Below are 22,484 nucleotides of genomic sequence, written 5' to 3'. Positions count from 1 at the left end.
GGAGACCAAGAAAAAGAAATATTATTGAATTATTTACATGTGCAATCAACACCTGGTTTCTAGTGAGACAGAGTTATTCTTGTCTGTACAATCATTGCCTGGTTACACAGTTATCTCCTGGTATTTGGATCATTACAATTATTTCCTGGTATCTGGTAGGATAATTAAAATTATAGTACAGTTATTTCCGGGTTACCCAAAGGATAGAGCAACTGTTGTAATTATGTACAATCATCTCTTGGTATAATGTGAGATAGTGATTGTTAACTTACATGTAACAATCTACATGTAACAACATGTACTTACAATTTGTCTCTGGTTACCCATGGGACTGAGTGGCTGTTACATCTACAATCATTCTTTGGTATCTGCTGAGATTGGTGTGAGAGATAAATCATAATTCAAAGACTATCAAACATCTATCTGTACTCTACCAGTTTTAGTAATGAGTTAATGGTTTGACTGTTTCCTCGTCACTGCAAAAAGGAGATTGTTGTAATTATAATGAATTCAGATGTTGATGTTGTTCCATCACTGAATAAATATGTTTTAGCATCAATATGAGCATGTACGATCCCAAAACTGATAATGCAGGAATATTAACGACAATGCTTAGCATTAAACATTATACTGATAATGCAGATATATATCAACGACAATGCTCAGCATTAAGCATTATACTGATAATGCAGGGATATCAACGACAATGCTCAGCATTAAGCATTATGCTGATATAATGCAGAGATATCAACGACAATGCTTAGCATGAAGCATTATGCTGATAATGCAGGGATATCAACAACAATGCTTAGCATTAAGCATTATAGATAATGCAGGGAATTCAATGACAATGCACAGCATTAAACATTATGCTGATAATGCATAGAAGTCAACGACAATGCTCAGTATTAACCATTATGCTGATAATGCAGAGATATCAACGACAATGCTCAGCATTAAACATTATACTGAGATAATGCAGGGATATCAACGACAATGCTCAGCATTAAGCATTATACTGATAATGCAGGGATATCAACGACAATGCTCAGCATTAAGCATTTTACTGATAATGAAGAGACATCAACGACAATGCTCAGCATTAAGCATTATACTGATAATGCAGGGATATCAACGACAATGCTCAGCATTAAGCATTATACTGATAATGAAGAAATATCAACGACAATGCTCAGCATTAAGCATTATGCTGATATAATGCAGAGATATCAACGACAATGCTTAGCATGAAGCATTATGCTGATAATGCAGGGATATCAACAACAATGCTTAGCATTAAGCATTATACTGATAATGCAGGGATATCAACGACAATGCTTAGCATTAAGCATTATGCTGATAATGTAGGGATATCAACGACAATGCTTAGCATTTAGCATTATACTGGTAATGAAGAGATATCAACGGCAATGCTCAGCATTAAGCATTATGCTGATAATGCAGGGAAATCAATGACAATACTCAGCATAAAGCATTATAATGATAATGAAGAGATATCAACAACAATGCTCAGCATTAAACATTATGCTGATAATGCAGGGATATCAACGACAATGCTCAGCATTAAGCCTTAGTGGTATGATGGTCATTTGTTGAACAATTCAACATGACTCTTTTCAAATACACTTAATTTTCTTACCCTCAGCCTCAAAGCCTTGTTTTCTATCATAAAAATGTTTGTTATCCTTCAAACGTTATAAATGAAATAAAATCGAACGAAATTTATTTATGGTATCCATGCATTGTACAGTTATTGCTTTGCCCACGATGAATACAATGCGGAAATTGTAGAGTTATCGAACATGGCTGAGGATCGGAAATTGTAACTAAAACTAGTAGACTAATTGTTCTCGAACAATTAAAGGTCTTTCCACCTCATTATTTTTTATGTTTGAAATAAGATTGCTTCAATAGAAAAAAGTATTTTTTCTGCGTTACTTCATAAAAAAACGATTAAGTTTGCAATTTTTTATTGCTTGACCTTGACCTTTGACCTTAATGTCTTTTTCATTTGTCAAGGTAGACGCTTCAATACCAAGTGGTCCAATGTATATATGATTATTTATTCAAAAGTTTTTGTGTTTTTTGTTGAATGTTTGAAACTTTAAGGGGCAATAGCTGCTAGAAAGGGACTTTGGACCTTTTCGGTATGAATAGATTGAAAGAGCGTCTAAGTGTACTGAATACATTAGTAAAAGTTTCAAGTCTCTATCTCTTACGGTTAATGAGGAGTAGCGATAACAAACATTTTGTACAATAGGGGCAATAACTCTATAATTGTTACATGGTAAGGGTCAAAGGGTTATATTTTGAAATGTCTTAAGATGTCCTACAACATCCATGAAAAAGTTTTTCTTTACCACCCTAAACAAAAGAGATCTAAAAACTCATTAATTAAGAGATTTTCAGATGACCTTGACCTTTGACCTTTATGTCATTTTGTTCGGCCAAGGTAGACGCTTCAATCCCAAGTGGTCCAAAGTCTCTATGACAAATAATAAAAAAGTTGGAAGTGATTTTATAGAAATGTAAATACTTTCAGGGGCAATAACTACTAGAAGGGGGGCTCAAATTATCTCGGTATGAATAGATTGAATAACCCTCTAAGTGTACTGAAGACATTGGTAAAAGTTCCAAGTTTCTATCTCTTATGGTTTCAGAGGAGTAGCGATAACAAGCTTTTCGTACACAAGGGCAATAACTTTGTAAGTTCTGGGAGTTATCAGGAACAGGGTCATTTGGTACCATAACTTTAAATGGCCAATAACATAAAGAAAAAATTGTTTTAATATCTCTTGAAATAAAAAAGCTGTCCCTGGAAAAAAAGAGAAGAAAAAAAATAAAAAACATAAGAAATACAAAAGGTCTTTCACCTGAAAGGTGGAAAGACCTAATTATATTATTATTATTCCTAAATATAGATGTCCTCATTTTCAATTGGATTCAACTGTTAAATGCACCATGATTTTCTTTATCGAGATTTTTTTTTTATATTGGGCAGTCGCATACTGTGGAATCATTAGATTTCGTGGTGGCTCAATTTTCCTTGAATTCGATAGTAATTCTTTACCACTAATTAACATCCTCCATGAATTAATTAATCAATTAAGGTAATAAAGTCATATTTCCTTTTGTAGGTGTAAGAAAGCATATGAAATTACGTCCCCACGAACCTATAAAATTTCAGCAATCCACAAATTTTGACCCCCACGAAATTTAATGATTCCACAGTTCATTTAAGAAATTTGCTTGGTATTGAGGAACATATCTTTTTTGGTACTAACTTATTTACTGCAATTAAAATAAAGTTCAAAGTAACGTAGTTTACACTTGCTTTATTTGTACATTTACCATCAAATGCTTCACAAAGCAGGCAAGAATTTGTCAACTTTCTGTTTTCATATAAGACAGTCAGACAAACAGACAAACAACTTGCCATTCTGGAATTTTTGAGAATTTGACAAATCATTCACCTAAATTATTTTTTTGTTTTTACAGATATTGATTATTGCAAGATGATGCAAGCATTTAAAAGCTTGATATAAAATTTACAACAATAAATGGACACATACAAAAATTATATCCACTTCATTTTCTTGAAGTAAACAAAGAAAATAGAGTTCCTTTCTTATGACAGCTAGTGAAAAAAAACAGTGATGCAAACTAGAGTTCTGATCCTTGCAACTGCATGGATGTAAATTGTGACAACAGCATCGGATTCACAAGAAGCAGTGTTTGTGTACAGTTCCAAATGTCAAAAAATTAATCGAGGCTTCAAATGATGCACTGAGGCAAATAATTCCTGTGAAATAATTCCAAGCATTGCACCAATAAGCTGGGATTCTGGGCAATGGACTGGGGCTGTATTCAATCCACTTTACTCAGGGCCATCAGGGTAAAATTGACCTCTTCTGGGTCTCTCTCCATAAACTGCTTGGCCACCTTTGCCATGTCCTGAAAACAGTGAACATCACATTTATATGACGATAATTAATTAGTAAGTGTATAATGGAGGGAAACAGAAATATTTCAAAGATAGGAAATCAGTCTAAATGCTCTCTAACACTTAAGGAGAGAAAAAAGGAAAACCTCCTTAATATCTAGATTTAAAACTCAATTCAGGTATAACTGTGGCATAAAATGTTAAGAAATTTTTTTTACCATCTCTCAACACATGAGAAAATTATAAACTAGTCGATTAAAAAATGATTACCTCCAGAAGAGAGTCCGGAGTTGTTGGTCCATGGTAAGTTGGGGCATCATCGCGCCCATCTACAAGAGTATAAAACATTCTCTGTGATAAATACAGTATAATACTCAGCAGCTAGTTATATTAAAGCAGCCTTAAAATATCAATATTCTGATTCAATATTTCATGTTTAATGCAAGCATATATTGATTAATGAATAGGAAATCCTGAGTCAAAACTAACAAGAGATTTCTAACAATGATGTATCGGTACATCAATGATGGCTGCTGGTAGATTACTCAACTTCCTCAATGTTTTCCTGTGTCATCACAATGTGCAATGTATCATAATTTTCATAAATGCAGTTCCATTTATTAAACAAAAATTAGAATACAAATCACCTGGGTGCAATCCTGACAACTGGAAAGATAATTTTACAAGTATGGAAGATGAAAACATAATGGAGAATACAACAAGCAGCTTCCCTTTCACAGATTAATTCAAACTGAATACATTGCATATAGTCTTCTTATTGCTGATGATTGAATGATCATTATGAGCACAAAACTTACTGAGTTGGTACAATCCTCCATTTTTGCACACAAATGACACAAAGTGAGTGTTGAGTTGGGACTCACTAGGAGGGGCCTGTCAACAGAAGCAAAGAACATTAAATACAGATTTGCAAAAGTTCTTTTAATTTGAGTATTTGTGATGTTTGTATTAATGTATTACACTCCCACCGAAACAAATAATGAAACAGTCTTTAGAAATATTAACCTTTGTTTGTCCCTCCTGGGCTGTGTCATCATGAGCTGATCCCATGTCCTTCAGAAAGTCACAACTTTTTAAACCAGAGTGTAAAATAAATATAGTTTTGAAAATATCAATACGTCAACATGATGCATTCAAAATTTTCAAACAGGATTTTTTTAAAAGAGATAATTCAAGTAAATTGAGAAGATTTGGCTCATAATTACAGATGTACAGGAATACATGTATTTAAAAAATCTGAACTTACAGTGTCTTCCTGAAGAACTTCTGCTCTTTTCTCAGGGGACATATTGACAGTGTTTTTCAGGAATTTAGCAAAGGGCTTGTCCTCTGCAAAATTTGTCATTCATTCAACTGTTATATTTATAACGAAAAAAAATGAAGAACATCTTATCTAAATATATATAACAGAACACAGTGAAAAGAGAAAATATAAATATGAAAGAAATATGCACAAAGGTCTTTATGTCTCTTCACATCAAATGCTTTCCAGGCATACTGACCAAGGAATTTGATTTTGTCTTGGTTGTTGGCCAGGGCATGAACAATGGCGACAGTTCCACATGCATTCTTTATGGTCTGTTTCACAAAGTACAGGTCCGAATCTTGCTTCTGTTCCCCGAGAGCTGTTGCTTCCGACTAAAATGAGATTTCAAAACATGTCTATCGGCCTCTGATAGACCATCACTTACTCATACGCAGATCTAGAAAACTTTGCAAAGGTGATACATGAGGGATAATTTTGCTTGCCAGAGGCACCCTATTTTTTATGGGAGAGGGGTCTACATCCCCCTGACACTCCCCTAGATCAATGTATGCTTACTGATGATTCACTTCAATGGGACTGAACTCAATTTTGGTAAGCTTTGTATCAAAGACACCCTTACCTTGTCTGTGATTGGGTATAACAGGACAACGGATGCTACAGGTTTGGGCACCATGCCTAAAAGGTCCGGTTCCAATCCATACACATCCACAAACTGCCATTCCTTGGGTACACCCAAGTTGTGGATGTACTGATCATAAAGTGGAGGAAGACAATTGCATATTTGGTTAAGTTTTGAGTCACATCAATTATACAGCTGTTAAAGTATAAGAGTCATTTATTTATTCAAAGGCATTTGTATAACGTTATGTAAACATTTCCACAATTAATTTTTTCTTTTACCAAAATGGATTCAAATAATATAAAACTTATTCTTTATTTTTAAAATTATGAAAATCACTGAAAATTATGTTAATTTCATGTTTGGTGCAATGCAGCTGAAGTTGTTATTTAAAACCTCTTGGAGTGACCTCCCTTTAACTTTTCCTGGTAACAAACCTTACCTTGTTAAGAACCTGTTAAAAATGAAAAAGAGAAAAATGTCATTAAGCTTTCTAATGGTAATCTTAAACAACAATTGAAAAACACTGTCAAAATTGACCCTTCACACTCACGTCGGGGTTAGACTCCAGCGGTATCCAACTAATTTTATCTGCCATGTTTCTTGTTTCGCTTTCACACCGGCAATGTGCAATGTCACTATTGATTACGTCGTTCCTGAGCAGTTTCCGATCCGCTGGTCGAATAATTCCTGGTTTCTATTTCTGTCTGATTAGGATTAATTTGTCAACTCTTTAAAATTTTCCATGCAGAATATTTTGCAAAGTTACCTACATATGTTAATTACTCTCACATTCCGTAATCATATTAGGCAGCATATTAATTTTTAAATTATTGCAAAACACCCGTCACCGTAAAAATAAATATTATAAGCGCACAGAATAAAGTAAAAATAACAAGATTACATCTATAGATGTATCTGAGAGGGGGAGGGGGTCCTTGATAAAATATACAGCAATGGTCCATATAAAATCATCAGTATCATTCTTACCTATGACTGCATGCACTTTTTCAGTCGTGTGTGGCTCTCAAAACTCGGAAGATTTAAACCTTTATATACAAAAATTTGCTATCCCTGAACATTCTAGATAAAATATTTAGTTCATGTCCAGAAATACAGAATCATTTAACTATAAGAATCTTATCCATGTAAGTTACAGGTGCGATACTAACTATATTTAGAATAGGGAAATTCCAAGGTATATATCAATCAATATTGATTACCCTAATGCCTATACAGGTCTATACATATATAATTATATTATGTATTTTGTATGTATTTTGAGAATGGATTTGATGCATTGTTTATATTTAGCAGTATTAATGAATTTTAAAAAAAAACGAAACAAGTAAATTAAATGATTTCAAAGTGTTTTTTAGGTGCAAAATCCATTATATGTTTGATATGTTTATTTACCAATCAAGTAATCTCAGCGAGATTCGTCGAGACTGAAATTTTTTTTGACGGACGTCTCTTCCGGAAGAGACGTCCGTCAAAAATTGTTCAGTCTCGACGAATCTCGCTGAGATTACCAATCAAGGGCCCTCGGGGGGGGGGGGGGGGGTACGCATTAAAACAATAAAAGAACATGATTATAATTAACATAATAGTTAATTTACAATGGGAGGTACATCTGATATAACACATACCAAGTTGTCATACACATAATTTTAATTATGCAAGGGTATACATTTATTTGCAAGTGCAGAAATAAACAGCTATAAATACACAATCCCTCAAAGCAATACGTTAGTATTGATACATACACATTACATACAGCCCCAATATGTATTTGTATTCCATATATATATATATAAATATATATATATATATATATATATATATATATATATATATATATATATATATATATATATATATATATATATATATATATATATATATATATATATATATATATATATATATATATATATGTATACAACTGAATGTAGACATATTATTTGATTATAACTTTTTGATACATGTTCAAGGTAGGACAGTGAGTGGAAGTATGGAATTTTATATGGAGGAGTGAAAATTGTACAGTAAAACTCGGTTATAACGAAGTCCTAGGGACCAATGGTAATCAAATCAGTATTACAGTATCACAATCAAAATATCTTGACAGTTCAGTATAGTAGCTCTTGCTCAAAAAATTAAAATAATCTGCTGATTTTTATCCACATTTTTTATGGTAAATATATTAAGCCCCTTTTGTTGTTGTATCTGTAAGGAGATTTTTTCTTTTTTCCTATAACCCCCCCCCCCCCACACACACACACACACACACTTTGAGGCCCCAGTTTTCTGTTTCATCAAACTAATCTGCACAACCTGTGCTTTCACACAAGTTACGTCGTTTTGGACTGAATACTTTTCCAGAAAATTTTAAAGATTTTTTTCTAGATCTTTCCACATAAAAATTTGACCCCTTCACCTCCCCCACGATGTGGCCCCACTCTACCCCACGGCTCATGATTTGAAAAAAAACAACTTGAATCTACACTATCTGAGGATGTTTCCACACAGTTTAAGATTTTCTGGCCAATTGGTTTTTGAGAAGATTTTCTCGTTACATTCCCTTGTAAAAATTCGACCCCCCCCCCCAATTGTGGCCCCATCCTACCCCCAGGTATCATGATTTAAACAAACTTGAATCAAAACTAACTGAGGATGCCTCCTCCAAATTTAAGCTTTTTTTTGGCCCAATGGTTTTTGAGATGAAGATTTTTAAAGATTTTCTCTATATATTCCAATGTAAAAGTTCATCTCCCATTGTGGCCCCACCCTACCCCCGTGGACCATGAATTAAACAAACTTACAAACTTGAATCTACCTTATCTGAGGACGTTTCCACACAAGTTTAAGCTATTCTAGGCAAATAGATTTTAAGAAGTTTTTTTTCAAGATTTTCTATATATAATCCAATGTAAAATTTGGACCCCCCCCCCCTGCTTGTGGCCCATCCTACACCATGGGAGCATGATATCAACAAACTTTAATCCTCATTTTCTGAGAATGCTTCCACATAAATTTAAGCTTTTTTTTGTCTAATAGTTTTTAAGAAGAAGATTTTCTCTATATATTCCAATGTAAAACTTGACCCCCCATAAACATTCCAGTCCATCCCCCATTGTGGCCACACCCTACCCCCGAGGACCATGATTTGAACAAACTTGAATCTACACTACCTAAGGATGCTTCCATATATGTTACTGCGTTTCTAGCCAAGTAATTTTTTAGAAGAAGATTTTTTAAAAATATCAACAAATTTTTAATAATTCAAAATTATCTCCCCTTTAAAGAGGGTATGGCCCTTCATTTGAACAAACTTGAATCCCCTTCACCAAGTGATGCTTTACATACCTTATGTACATATATATTGGTTGCTAGGCGGATTTTTTTGTCGGAGTTATTTTAAGAATATCTTTAAATACTTTTTTTTTGTTGCCATGTTTTAAAGTGAATACATCCATTTTTTTTTTTTGATTTATCAAATACATGTAGAAAACTGTCTCCCCTTATATCAGAAATTGATTTCACTAGCCATATCAAAAATGTTTAGTATAACTGCGGTAATGGTGAATTTATGTTTTTGTGACATTATATTGTGCAATTTTGGCTGTGATAAAGTATAATATGTTTTCAGGGATGGATGTAGGAAGTCTGTACCAATTTTTACGCAACAATTTCTCTCTTTTTAAAAAATGAATGACATAGAAAAATCACATTATGATGCCAACTTTCTATGCCGCAACTTTTTCTGAGGAAGGAGGCGTATAAAATTAACTTAAAAAGATGAAAAACGAGCCATTAGGTTTCTGTGTTAATTGTTTAGCGTCCACCAAGAGTCAAAAACCGTTCTTTCTATCAGGAAAAAACAAGAACAAAAGAATACACACATTGCATAGGCGAAGGAACTTTGCAAAAAGGTCCCCCCCCCCACCTTTTTGCAAAGTTAGACCTAACCATCAGGCACATAGCATCAGGGAGGGGCCAGCCCCACCTTTTTCTCGCAGCAAACATGATATTATTTTCTTACATTTACATGTAAAAAATTAAAAAAGTATCAGGAAGGTGCCGCCCCCCGCTCCCACATTTCCGGTAGAATGTAAGGATAAGGAATATTAAGAGTGAAATTGAAAATTGTAGTTAGAGGTATAGGTACGCCCCCCCCCCCCCCCCCCCCCACACACACACACAAACACTGATAAGGAATTTCATAATTTTGGGAAATGCCCTTGTTTTGGTTTTTTTTTGCTTGTCAAGATTACTTATGATTAGTCTAGTCTAGACCCCCCCCCCTCTCCCCCCACACTTTCAATTTGCTTCCGAAGCCACTGCATTGTTATTTCGTACATTAATAAACTTAATTGTCAATTATTTGAGTATTTTCTTTATACTGTAACAAATAAGACACATTAAAATTTTTGGCAGATAGGTTAAAATAAAGCTTAAAATGACGACAAATACCCCCCCCCCCCCCGTAAATTGACCAAAAAAAAAGAAAATAAATTTCGAGATTTTACATGTACTTAGTCTTTGATACCGGTATTGTTCCTTAGATAATCCCTTTTTAATTTATCCGAGATAAAACAATCAAATGAAAGACATACAATTATCCCCGAAGATTTTTATCTCCGCCCATATTTGAAAGCTTTAAAATACATGAGCGCTATTAGGTACATTTCTTCTCCTTAAGCTGGTCAATGTATTTTATTTGTAAGTTGTATTTTCAACGAATATTATCTCTGATCACTAACTTTTACTTTAACCAACTTGTTAATTTGTGAGATTTTGGCGATAAACAATGTCTGTAAACAAGTCCTTCGTTTCTTCAGATACATATCCTCCATTGTGCTAAGGTCAGCCCATTTGATTCATTTTAACCGGGTTTTCCAAAGGAAATATCCGGTTATTAAAATGGTGAAAATGGCGGGCGGGCGGGCAGGCGGGCTGCCAGCTGCCCCTATTGTACGGATAACTCCTCCCACAGTTTTCAAGATAGGAAGTTGTTCTTTTGCAGATCAATTGGACATATATTAGAGGTGTGCATGTTGCTAGGATTTTGATTTCTAATAATGTATGAAAAAAATACCAGCTGTTGAACTTAGTCATATTTTGGCAAACTATTGCATATAAGGTACCCCTATTGTACGGATAACTCCTCTTACAGTTTTCAAGGTAGGAAGTTGTTCTTTTGCAGACCAACTGGACATATATCAGAGGTGTGCATAATGCTAGGGTTTTGATTTCTTATAATGTATGAAAAAATACCAGCTGTTGAACATAGTCATTTCTTGGCAAAAATATTGCATATAGGGTACCCCTGTTGTACGGATAACTCCTCCTACAGTTTTCAAGATAAGAAGTTGTTCTTTTATTAATAGCAGACCAACTGGACATATATTAGAGGTGTGCATATTGCTAGGGTTTAAAAATACATCTGTTGAACTTAGTCATATTTTGGCAAAGTATTGCATATAGAGTGCCCCATTTCACTGGATAGGTAGTGTTCGTCAATTCAGGGTTGAGAAATGGATTATAGATAAGGTTCACACCCCCCCCCCCCGGTTTGCTGTCATATTGACAGCTTTTCTCTTGTCATTCATTGTAAGGACAAGCTCACAAACTAGAACGAAATTCACTGTTAATGGTCTCAGGCACGTAGCATAGTATTTGAAAGTGTGCGTGTGTTTGAGGGGGTGCAGATTCATCCAAAAATTCTTGACAAGCAAAGACAAAAAAAAAATCACGAAAATCCTTATTTTTGAGGAGGGGTGGTGGTTAAACCTTCAGTTATTGAATTATAAAGCGATCAAAGCTATTTACACTAATCCAGATATATCACTTTGTTTACACTGCTTTGAAATAAAAAAAAAATTAAAATCACGGTACATTTTTCTCTAATTCAGCGTGTAAAAGGAGCCGGTGACATATTTTTAGGAATATCATCTAAAAAAAAAACCAATTGGTCTTTGCTATCAGTTTTGAATTGGATATATCACCTAGGCGATGATGCCTGTTTTAATAGGAAACATCACTGGAGATGAGATGATAGCATTTATTTGAATATAAGGTGATATCACCAGTTGAAACTGAAAATGTGACAGCAACTATCCAAAAAAGTAATATTAGATTTACCTATTCAAGTGTATATATAGTAAGTTATACTAAAAATCAACCAAAATCTGAAAGTGTGATATTACCAGATCAGCCGTCCCTTATGAACATTATTTATTCAAATAAATGATATAACCTTTATAAAAAGGTAAAAAGAAGAACATGTTCGAATAATATCTCCTATTCAGTAAGTGATATCACCGATTCATTTGTAAGGCCATGATTACTTAAAACTGAAGATATTGAACTGATTGAAAAATCAATAGATGCTGATATGCTGTAGCTGATATCACATTTTTCATTTTGAATAATTTGATATCACTAACTTGAATATATGATTACCATACCTTGTATGGCCATTGCACTGGGACCAAAAGTTGGAAGAAATTATTTACTTGATTAATATGTTTATACCTTATATGGCTATTGGGCCCAAATTCTGGAAGAAACTTAATTTAATTTAAGTTAATTAACTTTCTTATTTAAGTAACTAATGATATTAAAATAGTATAGTATTGACAAAATCAGTATGATGATTAAGTATTCATTTTGCAAATATACATGTTATTGAAAAAATACGCGGATAATGAGAAACAAAAAACTAACTCGGCTTCTCTGTAACTAACTTTACCTTATTCCGAGTTCCGGTTCACCGGAGACCGATGCACGTGCAAAAAGTTTTATTATGCATTATTCGTTTGCATAAATTGCATCAACCAAAACCAATCTAAACATATGCTAAGGTATACGAATATAAGGGAAACCAGCTAAAGATTATCATGAAGAATTATTTCACGGTCGGCAAAGATTAACCCACTTTTTACGTCACAATATGGCGGTGGTCTAAAAAGTCAATCAGCTGAGCGGCGAGAAAACATTAGGATTCAGGTACATATACAATTATTACCCAGTTTTAATCTTTGTGGCAATGTGAAATTTTACAACTGTTACTTATTATCATGAATATCTCATACTTTTTGAGTGTCGTTCAAAGATGTCAGTTTCTGTTTGATTAGATTAAGACGATACAAGGTAACGGGAATGAAAATAAAAAGTGTAAACAAAGTATTGATGTGTTTTTGTATCAGATGTGATTTTATTATAACTTTTAAAATATCTGTATTATAGAAATAGCATTATCAAGGTATATATGGATAACTCAGTAGTGTATAAGTTAATTTTATACTCAACAAAATGCTGGTAAAAAAAAAAACTTAATATACATTAATATTGTGCTTGAGATGGGGTTTTTCTGTCGGTTAGATGTTAAAACATTTCTTAAGTATGGCAACTATCTTTTTCTTTTTTCTTTTATCTTTAGGGTATTTTGATGTGTATATTGGTCACATGCACAAAATTGCACTTTTAAAGTGTAAACTATTGGTGAAAGCAGAGCATCTAATGAAAACCCTTTGTAAATATTCATTTACGGGTTTTTGAGGCATAAGTTTCATGTTGGAAAACTAAGTTGGACGACGTTTAATTTACTTGTGTTTGATTTAAGATTAATTGTTGCAAATTAGCAAGATAATTATATGCTGAAAAAAATGAATGGTAAACCTGTTGCTATGTGTTTAACTACTCTGTAATTATGTTTTTATCCAAGAATGATGGATTCATCAGGAGACACAATGGATAAAACCAAGGAGCCTGAAGTAACTGTGTCCAAAAACTTTGAGGTTGTTGATTCTGGAGATGACCCCTTGAGGAGAGAAACAGTGGTGACCCCACCAGAAGAAGTCACGAGTACCCCAACCCCCACAACACCAAACTCAGTGTTTGTTGCCATGTATTTGGGAAGTGCTATTTTAGACAGACGCTACCCCCCACAGTTTGTGATGCCCTGGGTCATGGCAGAAGTCAAACGCAGAAAGTCCCTCTTTCATGAAGTGACTCTGGAGGTTAAGGAACACGTCCTCAGTGCCCAGAAATTCAACAGTGAAGGGGTCTTGTTTGAGCACAAACTCACATGTATGACTAGATTTGCTAAAACTCATCAAGACCCCAGATGCTTTGCCTATCTGAGCAGACAGAACCTGTACTGTGATTATGAATGTCATGTTTTTCTGGCTCATGATGAGACTATGGTAAGTATTGCTTATGAAATTTATCATTACATGCATATATATAATATTGGTAAGACTTCTTGGGATATATCAGTACCATATATCAAGTATGAGAATAACTGTAAATACCAATTTAACTAAAATGAAACCTATGAATTTTAATGTTGTTTTTTTATGTTTGATTGATTTGACATTGTGTTCCAGTGTCACTTTAAAAAACCATGCTCTTAATAGTAAGTGTCATTAAAAGATAATCCCCGTTTCCCCAAAGTTCTCCATCATCAGACCTAAGCCCATAATTATGTACACGTACATGTCATTGGTCATCATTCTTACGCTGATATTTGACTACACAGCACTTATATTGATCCTTAACATTTACAAACCTGTGTCATATATCATAAAAAACAAATACAGTAAATATGGTAAAACATGCTTGTAGCAAAGTGGCATAACAATTTTGAATTTTCATTAACCTAATTCATTATATCTAGTAAGTTTCGAATTCAATTTAAGAGACTTGGAGGGGGGAGGGGGGGGGGGGGGGGGGGATAACAATGACTTTGCTATAAGTTTGAATTCATTATAAATGTGGTTTTATTGTATTGACCTTTGACATGTACAGATCAAGTTTTGTATACCAGTTACCTTGACCTATACAGATCACATACCAGGGCTGCGTTCTACAAAAGAACTTACGACTTACGACCAAATTAATGAAAGCTAATTAGTCACCAACTGATCAATGAATTATTCTTATGGCTGGAAAATATAATTATAGGAATTGAAATATTTGTAAACAAATGGTTTTATGTCAATTTTGTTCTCTAAAATTATCTTACGTGACAGTAAATGTTTACAACTTTGTCGTAAGTTCTTTTGTAAAATGCAGCCCTGGCAGTACATATGTAATATTCTCCTACTGTATATCCAGATCAAATACCAGTAATATCTTCCTACTGTATATCCCGATCAAATACGGGTAATATTCTCCTACTGTATATCCAGTCTCCCACAGAAACATAGTATGCTATGAGATTACCTGTATATTTAATGTATTTCACGTTCATCAGTACTCAGAGAATTTTTTTTTGACAATTGTGTATGTGTATTCCCTGCTTATTCCACATATATTTACTCACTTGTACACAAGTAAGAGCTTTATAAAGAGCTTGCCATTCAGACAAAGCAGAATTATTTTATTGTAAGCACCAAATACTTTAGACTTTTTTAAAGTTTCTTCGCAAATTATGAAACAATTAAAAAAAACCAGAATCAATTGTTGTTAACAGATTGACCCTATAGAAGGAAAATACATTCATTGTACATTGTTGTAGAAGGCAGAAATGAAAACAGTCAACTTTTGGCAGACATTGGTCATGTACAAAGTGGTACATTTGTATCTCATGCCTGATTTATATGGATTCTGGATAGGGATTTATCATCATGCTTGACTGATTCAGGGTTATGATATTCAATGCATGATTAATTGTGGATAATGATATATACATAATATATCATGCTTGAAAGGCACTATGAAGTGATATCCAGTGCCTGTGTGATTACAGATTGTAATACTGTTCATTATGATCATCATGCTTGAGGTTTTTTTTTTTTTAAATGCTCCAATTATTCCAGGATGTGTATATATATGCATGGCCAATTTTTAATTTGGTCGATGTATCAACGGTTTTCACGTAATGCTCTCAGTTTTGTCATAATCAGTCCTGCTGGTTTCATGTAGTTGTAGTTTATTATACTCGATGGGTTTTAGGTTTTTCTGTTTATCATACTCGATGGGTTTTAGGTTTTTTTGTTGTCATCATCCCTGGCTGAGACTGATTTGTCACCGGCTTTTTCTCTGAAACCTAACTTAAAATCAGATTCCTAGGCAGCTGGAATCTGTGTGAGAGAAATTGATTTTGCGTCGCTCTGAAAGATATTAAGTGTGTACCAGTAGCTTGTTCTATACTCAGTGTAGATGAAACAGTGTTGTTATGAAATGCATCACCTGGGCCTGTACCTGTAAGTAATAGACTCTGGGTACAGTCAGTTGTCCTTCCTTTTCAAGTCAGAGATCAGATAGATTGTTTACAGATTGATCACCAATATCTCACAGAACAAAACCAAAATCACTCTCATAATCTGACAATGAAACTTTACCAGGATCAGAATCTTGCTTCAATACCCAAACTATGCAGGTTGCAGATACTGTGGCTAAATTTCATGTACATACAAATTTTCGATGTATTTAAGTTTATGTAAAGATTTTATCTGCAAATTATCATTTACAGTAATTTAAAAGTCAAGATTATTGCTTGGTCAAAAGTTTTGCTGCTTGTAATTCAACCAAAATTTTTTCAGGCCCCTAAAGGGAGGAGAGAGGCTATATTGTACACCAATGAATATTGTATTTAACAAAATACGATATTTCAGACTACTCCAATGAGATGTTCTGCTTGTTTTGAGAAACTTTTCATTCTGTTGATATTTAGATTTAGGAACTATAGTAATGTATATGTATAGCACTTGGAAAGCTCCCCACTCTAAATCAGTAGATTCTGATGACAGGTTTATGTAAATCACCCCTTTATCAGAAGGCACCTGTTGATAGAGTCAAGGACTTTGAGTCCTGTGTACTAACCATGCAGTGGTCAGTACTGATGACTAGTGTTTATGAGGGGGGAGGCTTTTATTGCTCAACAGTCAGTCTGGAATCATTGTGAATTGGAAACCCCATGCTTTGAAGATGTGTTTGATTTTTTGATGGTTTTTACATTGAACTGAGAAGGTAAATCGTTTGATTTTTTTAATTGAAAAATTTTAGTATAAATATATAGTATTTACAGAAAAAAGTTCCAGTATACCTATTATTTTAATGATTAGCTCACCTGAGCTGTAAGCTCAAAGTGGGCTTTACTAAATACTTGTTTGGCTCCCAGCAGTCTATTTGTCTGTCTGTACATTTTTTACTTCTTCTATGAATAACTTGGTCATTGTCAATCAAACGCAAAACATCCCTAGGTGAAGCTGATTCTAATTGATAAAAACAAATAAATATACTCATTACCAAGGGATGGCGATAAAAAAAAATAGATTGTGAAAATAGGTTGGTTGTCTTCGAACCATTTTAACAATGCCTTGGGCTTTCAGTAGGATGTAACTATCTATATCTTACGTAAAAACAAGTTAAAAAATGACACTGGTTTCAATCGAAATATACACGATTGCGATTGCATAGTCTTGGCTCCATATTCAGACAAATCTTGTTGATTTCAAAGAGCCATGGCTGAATGACCAGCAATGGTCAGGCCTACGTCACAATGCTGTTTGACACAACTACCCAAAGTCCAAGCTCTTGTTAAAATTATTCTAAAGTCACTTCTTCTTAAGAACCAATGCACCTGAAAAGTATTATGTTTTTTTTTATAAAGTGATGATTCAAAATTGTGAACCCTGTCAGTAACAAATATTGGAACTCCAGGGAGGATACAAAGCTCAAAATAGAAGAATGTATGTGGAAAATACAATTTGATATACATTTTGTTACATTATTCATATTTGTGAAATCATACTTTTATCATGTTTATAGTGAAGTTTCTTATTTGCTCAAAACTATACTTTTTCATCAGTTGATCAAAAATCAGGATAATTTTTAAGGCAAACAAACAATTTTACAAAGATAGCCTTGGTACAATCCAAACTGCCAAATTCTTATATTCAGGATTAATGTGCAGACAATCTATCGTATTTAAAAATAGCAATGTGTAAATTTTGTACATATTAATGTTTATAAAGTGACATATATAATATACATATATGTATATCTATAGGTCCAATGGGCTGGGTGTTTATTCCTTACATTATTATGATATATTATATTGTATAATATACATGTCTCTGTAATTGGTTATGAAACAATGTGTTATGAAACACATGTCACTAGAATAAATCATATACTGTGGAATCATTATTGTTCGTGGGGGACTAATGTTCGTGGCATTCATAGGTAACCTTTGCCCTCGAATTTACATCCCCATGAACGTATATACAAGTATTTGTTTAATATTTATTAAAATTATCATGAACTTGAACCAACGAAATTACGTCGCCACGAACCAGGAAAATGTTTGCTATCCACAAACATTGACCCCATGAATAAAAATGATTCCACAGTACTTACCTACTTACAAAACAGCAAATATAATACAATCAAAATCAAGGAGTAACTATGTACCATCATAATCAAGAATTAATTTAGTAAAATCAGAGTCCAGGAGAAATTTAGTAAAGTCTTATGGAAGATTAATACAGTGAGGATCGTGGAGTATAACATCAGTCATTGTGTTGTAATTCAGTACATGTACTATCAAACAAACAGTTGTACTAATACAAAGGTACAGCTAGGACTCTGAGAATTATAAACTGTACAAATAATACTGTGATTAGCGTATCCTCATGATGTTATCATCCCAAGCAGATGCTATTGTTACGGATTGAAATGATTCAAATGATAAAAAATATCTGTTTTTGCTTGTCATCTATGCATGAGATGATGAACACTAAAAAACAAATGAAATTCAGCATGGGAAACTCATTTTGAACTGACATAATTCGCCCATTGTTTACAAACTGCGCGTGTGACCTGGAAGTTGAATGATGGGATGACGTATAAGGATGTGTGAGCGATAAAAAGGTGACGGACCAGTCTCTTAAGATATCCTATACAGCTCAGCTGCAGTGGATCACTTAGATGTTCAGGCCTCATTCAAATCTAGGTTGACCATTTTTTTGTGCAAGGGACTTATTTTTCTGTTGATTTGATGCTCATCAATATGGCCCCTAGACCAGGCCAAGACAGTGCCCAGTTGGACCATATTCAGAGGGGTGATACTCGTAATAAAAAGTCTGTGGCTCCATGGAAGCGTCTTCAATACAAAGTTCAAAAGCAGGTTTCGTTTGAGGAACCCTGCATACAAAAGCAGGTTTCGTTTGAGGAACCTTGCGAGTTTGAGGATCTTAATGATGAGGTAGGGACATCTATAGTGTACTTCTATGGGCTCAGTAGCGTGATAAGTGTCTTTACAAAAGGGATGGTCCTCAGCAGCAGGTATCCAGATTGCAATTTTTGAGTGGAAAGCACTTGTTCTATGAGGTGATATAGATAGAAGAGTTTGGGAAGATAAAACAGTTTTAAGATTCAATGAACTTTTTCCGTAGAAATGATTTCAAATCATGTCCTCATCCATCAGATTCCCTCATTTGTTTATTTTATGTAGAGATACAGCTTGGGATCTTGAACTGCGATGTACAAAAATCAAGTTGTTGACATTTGCTTATTGTGGCTTGTTTTGTAAACAGCACAATTTTGATTGATTTATTGTCATTAAGGATGATGATAAATGATTTTTTTTCTCCCTTAATGCGTTTAATTGTTTATGAAGACTTTGAGATACTATTTAATGAAATAACTCTAGCATGCACCTTCTTGTATTTATTGGATGATGTTTATTCCATATGAAGAATATAAGTTAGTTGCATGATGAAAAAAATAAAATTCACTGTTATCACTTAAAAAAAATTGCCTTCTATCAATTTATTCTGAGGTTCTAACATGTTTTATATTGGTTTTGAAGATAAACTACAGAGAATTGTTTATAGTTTGAGCAATAACCCCACAGGCTGAAGACTTAAAACTCTATCATCAAAATACGTAAAGCATGCCCTTGACAGACTTGCTATAGGTCACAGATCCAAGAACCAGGCATCTTTGGAGTTTTTAAGTTTGTAGTTAAATCCTGATTTTTCTGCTTTAGACTTTTGTCAGAATTACAAGAGAATCTGAGATAACACCACATCAACTGAAATTCTAAGCTCAATGTGGTTAAAATTATTTTATAAACAGTATTGCTGTATACAGGAAAATATTTATTCCCATTTTATATTCACTCCTTCCACACTCATTGTCATTGGGCGAATTTAAGACTGATCAAATCCAAAACAATTTTATATTTGAATAACTGTGCTTGTATCTGCTTTGTCTGGGCAATATAAAGACAGGTTGAAATTGTTTGCAAATGTAAAAGGGCAAAGTAACGGAGGCAAAAATAACATGGCAAAAATAATTTAACCCTGTATACAGTATTTTTGTGGTAACCCTCTGACCACTACATTAAGATCAGGGTAATTCTGCTCTGTAAATTTGTGATACATTGAACTGAAATGTCTTTGATTAAGGTCAATTAAGGTCTTTTCAGTCTTTCAGATTCTTAGTACTGTGGAATCATTAAATTTCGTGGGGGCCAATTTTCGTGGATTGCTTAAATTTTATTGGTTCGTGGGGACGTAATTTCGTGTATTCTCTAAAACCTACAAAGGAAATATGACTTTATTACCATAATTTATAAATTCGTGGAGGATGTTAGTTCGTGGATGAGAGGTACCCACGAATTCCACGAAAATTGAGCCACCACGAAATCTAATGATTCCACAGTATCTTCTATCTGAATTAAGTACTCATTGGCATCTCTGTACAAAGTTCAAGGTCATTTTGACATTGTAATGAGTAGTATTCTCATTATGAATCAATCTTTCCTTGATCTCTTACTACCTATACATGATAAATAACAAAAAAATTAATATTATATATTATTATTCAAATAGGTTAAATCTGTGCATATGAAACCATGTATTTCTGTATTGAAGAGAGCTCAGTGATTTTGTGCATAGTATTGTCCTACGATTTGTCATCAGATTTCAGACATATCTGCATGCAGTGACCAAATTATCCGCAATAAACCTGCCCAAATGTTGACACAAAGTGTGTGTCATTGTACCAATTATGGATCGTAGATTGTTTAGTGATTATTACGTTTTTACAGTTATAATTAGCTGGGGGATTCTTTGTTTGGGGAACAGAATAATTCTGATCAACAGGATTTCAGCGTTAGGAGGAAATGATCGTGTTGTTTTCATCAGTAGTTCAGGAAGCAGAGATTACACAAGGTCATTAAAAGTCAAATGAGCTCTCAAGACTAGAGGACTTGCAATAAAGCAGATAATATCATTGTAAAAGGATCTACTTAGTACAAACAGCAATCTCTAAATTGTAAATTTGATTTAACTAAAATCATAGTTATTACTTTTTTTACAGTTTCTGTTATTTTATTTTACTGTAACTGAAATTGACAGCTTTCTTAAAATATTGAATGCACTTACTTGACAAAAATGATGATACACATTAGACACGACAGCCTGAATTAAGTCTCAAGGCTAATATGAACATTGGAAAAAACACAATATCTTGGTCTATTCCATTGATTTCAGTACAGAATCTAGTTACATATGGTCCCCAGCATTCTGTTTTGGTTATTGAGCCTGTATAATGCACATTTGCATGAGTAAATTAGGAATGTCTTTGTAGGTCCCTGTGTTGTTCAGTTCCATCCAAGAGGCGTCCAGACGAGACCTGTTTGTGGACATGGGAGAGAGCAAAATGAACGAACCAGCCAAAGCTTTCTACGAAGTCCTGTACCTGGGCAAGGCCAAGTTAAACACCAAGAAAATTACCTGTGACCAGGTTGACAAAATGTGCAATCGTCTTGATAAACAAAGAATGGAAAGAAAGTTAAAACAGAGGGAGTCTGAGATGGAGAGAAAAAGGCACGGAAGTGGAGTTAGTGTCAGAAGTCTGCCTCCAAATCTTGAGGGAGCGGTGACTGTCACTGAAAATGACCTGGAGAAACAGATTCTGAACTCTGGGCCCCACACAGACAGTCCAAACAACAGTACAGATGAGTTCAGCTCCTCAGAAAATGTTTTGGAGAACTCCTCCGGCAGTCTGGCAAATTCATTTGGGTTGTATTGTTCTGAAAACTCTAAAGAAAGTCTTGGTGAATTATCAAATGCTGGAGGAAACGGAGAAGGGACTTCCAAAGATGCACACGTGCATTTCAACGAAGCCCACGACAGTTGTAGTGAAAGCAATGGTGATCCTAACAGAGCCATGCTTTTCAGGCTCGGCGGAAGTGAGATTTCTCTCATTAGTTTGGACAAGAAGCATACCATACTGGAGAAAAAGTTCAAGGACATTGCTTCAGTTTCACAGGTAAATACATGAAATCACAACAGTAAGTAAATACAGTAAAACACGTTTATAATGAAGTCCCAGGGACGGTCAATTTTACTTCGTTATAAGTATAATTTGTTATATCCGTCAAGTTTTCAACATGTAATAGAGTCTTTGGGAATTAAATTCACTTCGCTGTAAGTGTCAATCCATCATAAGCATGTTTGCTATAACCGTGCTTACTGCATAAAGCAAAAATTTTGAACTTCAAATTTGGATTCATTTTCAAGTTTGATTTTTTGTATTTTATGTAACTAGATGTAATTCAAACAAAGACATGTGTCTGACTGTCC

General features: G+C 34.1%; 2 protein-coding genes across 5 annotated transcripts in view; one reads left to right on the top strand and one right to left on the bottom strand.

Annotated features, from left to right (window-relative positions):
* Nucleotides 1-3,445: 3,445 nt before the first annotated feature.
* LOC128155134 (ubiquitin carboxyl-terminal hydrolase-like) lies at nt 3,446-7,010 on the bottom strand. Its single transcript, XM_052816702.1, has 10 exons — nt 6,862-7,010; nt 6,425-6,578; nt 6,314-6,325; nt 5,872-6,000; nt 5,488-5,623; nt 5,232-5,314; nt 4,991-5,038; nt 4,783-4,858; nt 4,235-4,293; nt 3,446-3,975 (listed from the first exon to the last, which is right to left on the bottom strand). The coding sequence occupies exons 2-10, from the start codon at nt 6,467-6,469 to the stop codon at nt 3,889-3,891; spliced, it is 675 nt and encodes a 224-aa protein (XP_052672662.1). The 5' UTR covers nt 6,470-6,578; nt 6,862-7,010; the 3' UTR covers nt 3,446-3,888.
* A 5,624-nt stretch (nt 7,011-12,634) lies between these two features.
* Nucleotides 12,635-22,484, top strand: part of LOC128193282 (TBC1 domain family member 1-like) — a 23,542-nt gene continuing 13,692 nt past the window's right edge. For 2 of the 4 annotated variants that reach the window (XM_052866641.1, XM_052866639.1), the window contains exons 1-3: nt 12,635-12,885; nt 13,604-14,084; nt 21,487-22,170. In XM_052866641.1, the coding sequence (XP_052722601.1) occupies nt 13,605-14,084; nt 21,487-22,170 (1,164 nt within the window). In that variant the 5' untranslated portion in view covers nt 12,635-12,885; nt 13,604. Of the gene's footprint in view, nt 12,886-13,603; nt 14,085-18,145; nt 19,094-21,486; nt 22,171-22,484 lie in introns of those variants that run through there. The other 2 variants (XM_052866640.1, XM_052866642.1) reach the window with 2 other exon arrangements.

This window comes from Crassostrea angulata, chromosome 7, assembly GCF_025612915.1.
Source record: "Crassostrea angulata isolate pt1a10 chromosome 7, ASM2561291v2, whole genome shotgun sequence".
Classification (NCBI taxonomy): Eukaryota; Metazoa; Mollusca; class Bivalvia; order Ostreida; family Ostreidae; genus Magallana; species Magallana angulata.
Note: the sequence above shows the minus strand (reverse complement) of the source record. Positions and strands in the feature narration are given on the sequence as shown.

What these genes read in the sequence shown, in the direction of transcription:
- LOC128155134 (XM_052816702.1), bottom strand. Translation starts at nt 6,469, where the DNA reads ATGGCAGATAAAATTAGTTGGATACCGCTGGAGTCTAACCCCGAC. An exon ending in TATACCCAATCACAGACAAG is followed by an intron (nt 5,624 to 5,871) that starts GTAAGGGTGTCT and finishes ATCTCATTTTAG; the next exon opens with TCGGAAGCAACAGCTCTCGG. An exon ending in CCCAGGAGGGACAAACAAAG is followed by an intron (nt 4,859 to 4,990) that starts GTTAATATTTCT and finishes TTCTGTTGACAG; the next exon opens with GCCCCTCCTAGTGAGTCCCA.